The following is a 7,334-nucleotide window of genomic DNA, read 5'->3' on the forward strand; positions in this document are numbered from 1 at the left end:
TTTTTTAATTTATAATGATAATAATTTGGTCGTTCTTGTTGTGAAAACTTCCTTATAATTCTGATAAATGTATTTATTACCTGACCTGAAGGAAGTCATTCAGGTTTTAACAACAACATGACGCCAGAATCTTCATTTCTGGGAGAATTTAACACTTTAAGATCAAGATCCCACCCAAGGACAACAATGATAGAATGAAAAAAATAAATAAACTGTTTTTTTTCAACATATACAGTTATTCTTTAATAGCAATGTACAATTAAATCTTCAGCTGCAGAGGAGCAAAATATCCATTGTCTTTCCCCATAGGACGTGGATTAACGGGTCAAATATCACGAGAAATCGGCTCTCATTCAGATGTCCTCCCCTTCAGCAATGCTGGTACTTCTCACTTAAGCCAAATGCCTTTGTCCCCAATGTCTTCATTATAACCTTCAGCATATTTCTTTCCTGGGAGCTGTAGAGACAGATATCATGTCAGACATTAGCTTTTTAAAGCCCTGGTGTGCAGTGCCCACATTTCACAAAGATCTTTTTTGAAATGCCTTTAAAATAAAATACTTTAAAGGGGCAGACGTTTAATATTCATTTGCTACACTTCCACGTGTTGTTCTACCGGTTGAGGTAAGTCTCCATGTGGTTTACTGATGATGGTGGTCAGACGAGGAGATGAAATATTTGAAGCCTAAACACAGCATATCGGCTCAGTCCTCTTTCTCAAGAGTGCAACGAATCACTAACGGCCTTACAAAGTGCTACTTGCACCAGTTTCAGAAGTCCGTTTACTGATTTCCTAAACCTAAATGACAACAATGATAGCCCTTTCCCACCGACACGGTTCGGGAGTGGGTTTCTGGGGCAATGCATATTCTCGAACTGTTCTATGAGTTTCCACCGCAGAAAAGGCTGTTCCAGGGATGAAAACCTGGTTCGACACTGGCCCCAAAAGCTTGCTAGTCTCCATGCAAATTACATGTAAGGGGGTGGAGGGCGGGATAATGTTTCGTCACCAGGTAAAGTTTTCCCAAACAAAAACAGTAGCTCCTGTCTGCAGCTAGGAATACTTAACTCTAATACAACAATTGGAAAAAAAAAATTCAAAAGCGTTCAAATACCAGTCAACTTTAGCGTAGATATCATCTTGTTGAGCAATGTAATAACGTTGGTTTGCATTTCTCTGTATGTTTAAATATGTCCTCAATAACAAGAGAAAAAGCTGTATACAAACAATGTAATGTGCCAAGTTAGTTTGTGGGCAGGTGAAGTATTTACATATAACTACCACGTAGCCTGTTACATCATCGTTCGGTTTTCAAGTCAGTGGAAAAGTGCTCCAGACTGCTAGAGGCACAGGCTCACCACGAGCCATCGACATTTCAATGGAAAGTGGCAATGACTGACCTCAGGTGACATTTCTGCTCCATGAAAACAATCAATCAGCAGGCACTTATAGAGATTTCCTAGTAGGCATTCTATTCTTTGGATCCATATGCTGTCTTTGTTGTTCTTAAAGTATAAATAAAAATAACCTCCAATAATTTATCATCTGCATGTACACTGGTTTTTAAAAGCACATGTACACATAAATATAACTGACAATTACAAGTTTTATTACCAAGAAACCAAGTGTAACAATTGCTTTTAGGTTAAAAATTCAGTTGTTTAGTTTGTTCAGTTAAAAAAAATATATAGATCAATATAAATATGGGTGGTCACTACTGAAACATTGCAATAAGAGGAAATCTGGGAGAGTTAATAGGGCTCAGAAATGATAGTGACAGTGGCCCATCAACCAAATGAAGTCTCAATTAAAAGCAATAACTTTCCAAAAAGGGACATGTATTCCCAAGCAAATGAAAAGAGTAAGTGTATAGCAAATCAAAACATTTTGGCACATGCAGCCCATTAGATTTGGCTTATGATCAGTCTTTTACATTTAGTGGAAAATGTTCCACAGTTCCTGTGGAAGTCACATACCGATTTGAAAGCAAAGTAACCAGCATCAAACTCATGAGCACCAATCGTGATTTCTGGGAGATATCTGAGGATGCAGGTCATATTGGCTACCCTCTGCTTGTCTTCCACCCTAGGGAATGGGAGAAAAGAAAACCAAGTATTGATACATTCTCAGTTTAAAGTATTCAATTTAAGGACTACAGCAAGATAATTGTATTGGAACATATGAAAGGATGATATCAAGAGAGATTTATTCAATATGTTCCAAGACATGACATACCAGATGTAAATCAGATGTAACAATTTCAGCAAGTGTAATATGAGCTTTCAGTGGAACAAGCAAACCAGTCGAAGCAAGCACTCACATCATTCGCATATGGTGGAAAGTGACGTCATCCTGCTCCATCCATGGGCCCTTCTCAAACTTGAGATCATCAATATCCTCTGCAATCTGCAAAGACAAATTAAATAGAGAATCAGAGAAGTCAAATTTACCAGCCTAAATGCTCCATACACTGGTTTGATGTTTACCCTTTCAATATCCTGGGCTTGGGTTGTGTCATAAGCAAGAACCTCTGCCTCTTCCCTGAAAGAGAGACATTTTTTTTAGCACTTTATTATTATAATTATTTAAATTACTTATCTAAATCATTATTTTTGAGGGGTGTGGGGGTTGTACTGACCTGATTATAGGAAGGAAGGTCTTCTTGTATGCGGTCTCAATGCCCTTCAGGTAGCTTAAAGGCACATTCTGGAGATGTGGCTGTACAAATAAGAGAATGAAAATTCATTTATTAATGTGAAATTGGTCAATGATTCATCATGTTAAAACCATCACATCCTTTCTCAAAATCCCCATATAATAAGAACACTGGAGATATTTTTAGCATGAAAGCTAGGATAAAATTCAATCATACAAACAGATCGTCTTACTAAAAGATGCAATTTTGTCGTTCTGGAATCAGCTCACTCAGGCGCTCAGCACAAGAATGGCATAACTACAGATATTTACTAATACAGTTATTTCCTTATACAGATAACTTATGTCTGCAATTGAAGCGAATCTAAAAGCCTGACTAATTGTCAGAGCTTTTGAAATTATGGCAAAAAAGCATCCAAGCTAAAAATTAAACCGAGCTTATTTTAATAAATTAAATATTGCAATCCTTTTCTGCTGTTAAATCAAAAGACTATTTTGACAAAAATCTTCTCCCCAGACATACCTTTCCTGATGCCTTGAGTTTCTTCTGGATTTCTTCAGCAGGATAGTCCACATAGATGACAAGATGAGGGGGCAGAAACTCACAGAGACTGACACCCTTAACCTCATTATAGTGCTCCACACCTGCAGGAGAGAAACAAACACACAGTTGTCCTTGATGCGTTTCTTTTCATCTTAACAAACAAAATAATAAAATATAGCTTTCTGTAATTGTTGGCAACTTTAGTGCCTGCTTCATGCTTGGCACTTCCACTTCAAATGATTGATGCCATTGATGGCAATGACAATGAATGAAGACAGTCACAATCAGCCTATGAAAATTATTCAGGCCAAGGTATGTCAGACATAAATCACTCACACTGCTTGCGGATGAAGCCTTCTTTGAACATGGCCTCCAAAAATACCATGTCACTGAATGGAGATCGTTCCAGGATGACTCCCTGTCCTAAAAGATAAAGACAGAGAAGAGAGACAGGCACAATCAGCTTAAGATATAGGCACGGTTGGGAGGGTTTCTTTTTAAATATATTCCACTATAGATTACAGAATACGTGCTGCAAAATATAATTTGTTTCGTATTCCGTTGGATTACTCAAGGTCAGTAACGTATTCTAAATACTTTGGATTACTTCTTCAGCACTGGTCGATTTTCTCACTTGTTTTAACTACAAACTATTAAAACACAAAATACACATGTTAAAAATACGTTCTCTGAATAACCTAAATAAGTGTTTTTTTCTAAAAACAAGATGAATGAAATTGTACTTGTTTTAAGGATTTTTAGATATTTTTACAGGAAAAAAATACAAAAATAATTTGCAAGAATACAATTTTTGCCCTAATATCAAAGGTCATACCAGAAAAAAATTGATCCAGTGTTAATTTTCTTTATAATAAATTATGATCATGTCTGCTAACATGTGCATGTAAAATGGATAGAAATAGCATTTTAGTCTAGTGTAAAGCTGACAATTTACACAAAGTTTATTTCTATTTCTTCTGCTCCAAACTTACTTCAAGCTTAATTCTCTGTTTGCTCGTATGAATGTAACACATCATAAGGAAGTGTTTCACTGCTGTTCAAATGCACTTTGGATCACATCATTTATATGTATAAATGTTTTCCAACTCAAAAGGACTAAATATTAAATAAAACAAATCACAATAAAATACAAAGTAATCTCTTCAGTAATCAAAATACTTTTTGAATATAACTTTTCTAATTACCAAATATTTAAATTGTAACTGTAGTGAAATACAATTACTTATATTTTGTATTTTGAATACGTAATCCCATTACATTTCGTTACTCTCAACCCTGTATATAGGATAAATTAATGTTCTAGGGCTTTGGACTTAATCACAACATCAACCACGTGTAATATAATGAATAGTGTTAAACAGATTTAATTACCTGTTGAAAGGAGATGCTCAACAGCATCAGAGTATTGCAGCAGCCTCATAAGGTACATCCAACACTGCAGGCGGTAAGAGTTACCATCACTGGCTTTGGGCTCCAAGTAGAACTTCTCCATACTGCAGTTTCCATTGAAGGCTTTATCCAGAGCAACTTTCTCATTCATCATTTTGTCCATATAGTGTGTGTCTGGCTCTGGCATGTACAGCATCCCTAATGATGAGAGAAACAAAATGCTTAGTAACTCACTAATTACCAAGCTATATATTAAGAACTGAATCCAATGAAAATCACCCCTGAAGAAAAGCATTTAAAGAGGAGAGATTTGACTCCATATAACATATTTCAGTCGATGAGTCTTTTTTCATTGTTTATTCTGGGTTTTGCTAGTTCAATGATTGACATCTGGATATTGTTTGTTTCAGGGTTAATGCATATGTTTACCCTTTTTAAGTTGTTTGTGATATCTTGAAGAGCGATTTCTAGTCCAAATTTTAGAAAAACATTTATATTCACTATAGAAAAGTCAATTTCCATGATATTCTAAGGCCTGGAAATAAATTATAAAATTCTCCTATATTTTAAGGTTTTCCATTGACCAGGATCCCTGTTGTTCATTGTTTGTGGCTGTTCATTGTTAGGTAATAAAAGTAATACATAAAACAGGGAACAAGGCTTTATCATAAGCTTACCCATTTTATCTGCCAATTTTTGTGCAAGTGCTCCTTTTCCAGATGCTAAGTTGCCATCGATGGAAATTATTTTGCTGTTTTCCTTGAAGCGGGAGGTTGTCCTCTCGCCCAGAGCATAAGCCCACCATCCATACCGCAGGTTACTGACAGCACTTGTGTGGATTTGACCCTCAAGAGTTAAAAAAAAAAAAAAAAAAAGTAACATTTATTTTACATACAAATGGTGTGACAAGATGCGGTATCTACCTATGACAGTTCTAATTAGGTAGAAAACCAAACAACAAAGTTTAGCGTGGTTCTGAATGAATAAATTGTTGATGAAGATTGAGATTTAGTTTAATTTATGACTGGCTCTAATTTTGTCATATGTAAAAATAAAATAAAAAATAATAATTGAAAAAAAATATGAATGCAAAACGTTAGTGTGCTTTTCACAGCTGTCGCTCTGATGTTGTCCTTCACTCTGAACTAGTAAGGCCCGACACAACAGATAACCCTTTCGTCTGGACCGTAAAGTGTTTCTTAATCTTACCGTCGGCACAGGCGAACCAACTTTCAAAGCTGCTGCACCCGCGGGCGCAACCATCCGAAATAACCGCAACGCCATAGCAAAATTTCAAACCCCAGCGAGTCTGATGAGCCTCAATGTCGCCTTGAAGGATCCCTGAGCCACGTCGCGGGAGTTTTGCGTCATCATTGTGTCATATGTTTAGACTCCTATCGAATGCAGAACTGGTTGAGAGAGAAAAAGGTTGCTGTTTTGAACTTGTCTTTATATGAAATATGGGAATGATGAATAAGAAGGCAAAGTAGGGTTTTTGATTAACAATATTTTGCTGTTGGTCAAACATTTTATACATAAATGTAGATTTTTTTTAAATCTGTTTGTAGTTTTCAAGAATTATATGGTTCAATACCTAAAAACCCTGTCAAAAATAAAAAAGCTGTGATTTTGAAGAATATATTTTTTTTTAATGTTTGCTTAATAAAAAAAAAAAAAAGGAGAGACTCCAATCCTCTACTGCCCCAATGTTCTTTTATTTATGTAAATAGATGGGGCTACAGGCACTGGCTCTGAAATAAATAAAACATTTAATCTATTCCAGATATTTAGTTTTACCTTAAATCCTTAGAAATATGTACTATACCTAAATATTTAACAACAGACTTGATTGGGATATTAAAGTAAGTTTCAAGAAGGCAATCGTGTATGGTCATAATTTCACATTTGACAAAATTAAATTTTAGACTTGAAAATTTTGAGAAATAATTTACTATGTCTATTACTTTAGCAATCAGATCAAGAGTTTTCAAAAATAATGTTGTATAGTCCACCAGTTGACTGATCACGATTTATTGTCCAAACACATTTAGCTTTTCAATATTTGAATTTTTAATAAGGAAGGCCAACATCTCCGTAGCCATAATAAATAATGAGGGCGAAATAGGCAGCCTTGTTAAACCCCTCTTTTAATGTCAAATCTAGGTGAAGTACCAGTTGGCAAAGCAACTGAGCTATTAGTATCTGTATAGAACATCTGAACAACCTTACAAAAGTTTTCACCAAACCCGTACACTTGTAAACATTTAAAAATAAAAGAGTGTTCCAACATATCAAATGCTTTACAGAAGTCTAAAAATAAAATCTCCATCATCTTCTATCTCATTATTATAGTCAAGCAAGTCTAAAACCAGGCAAATGTTGGTATGTATAGATCGGCCTCTAACAAATCTAGTTTGTATCTCCCCAATTATCTGAGTTAAACCAACAAATTATTATTATATACTGTATATGGGTTTACAATTTGTAGTCACTGTTCAATAAAGTGATAGGTCGTAGATTGTCCAGCAAACTGGAATTCTATCCGGTTTGGGAATAAGCGTGATTAAACCTTGCCTCATTGAGCTGGGTAGTACAGAATTTTCAGATATTTCCTGAAAAACTGTCAAAATAAATTCTCTCAAAAGGCTCTAGAAATGATGATAAGGTACCATAAAGGCCAGGTGATTTATCTAATGTCAAGTACATAACAGCAGAATCAAGCTC

General features: G+C 35.4%; 1 protein-coding gene across 1 annotated transcript; it reads right to left on the bottom strand.

Annotated features, from left to right (window-relative positions):
• Nucleotides 1-213: 213 nt before the first annotated feature.
• Nucleotides 214-5,971, bottom strand: ndufa10 (NADH:ubiquinone oxidoreductase subunit A10). Its single transcript, XM_052148671.1, has 10 exons — nucleotides 5,820-5,971; nucleotides 5,288-5,456; nucleotides 4,593-4,808; nucleotides 3,537-3,623; nucleotides 3,180-3,301; nucleotides 2,640-2,719; nucleotides 2,488-2,542; nucleotides 2,322-2,407; nucleotides 1,978-2,086; nucleotides 214-457 (listed from the first exon to the last, which is right to left on the bottom strand). The coding sequence occupies exons 1-10, from the start codon at nucleotides 5,892-5,894 to the stop codon at nucleotides 389-391; spliced, it is 1,068 nt and encodes a 355-aa protein (XP_052004631.1). The 5' UTR covers nucleotides 5,895-5,971; the 3' UTR covers nucleotides 214-388.
• Nucleotides 5,972-7,334: the final 1,363 nt, after the last annotated feature.

Source organism: Xyrauchen texanus, chromosome 18 (genome assembly GCF_025860055.1).
Source record: "Xyrauchen texanus isolate HMW12.3.18 chromosome 18, RBS_HiC_50CHRs, whole genome shotgun sequence".
Taxonomy (NCBI): domain Eukaryota; kingdom Metazoa; phylum Chordata; class Actinopteri; order Cypriniformes; family Catostomidae; genus Xyrauchen; species Xyrauchen texanus.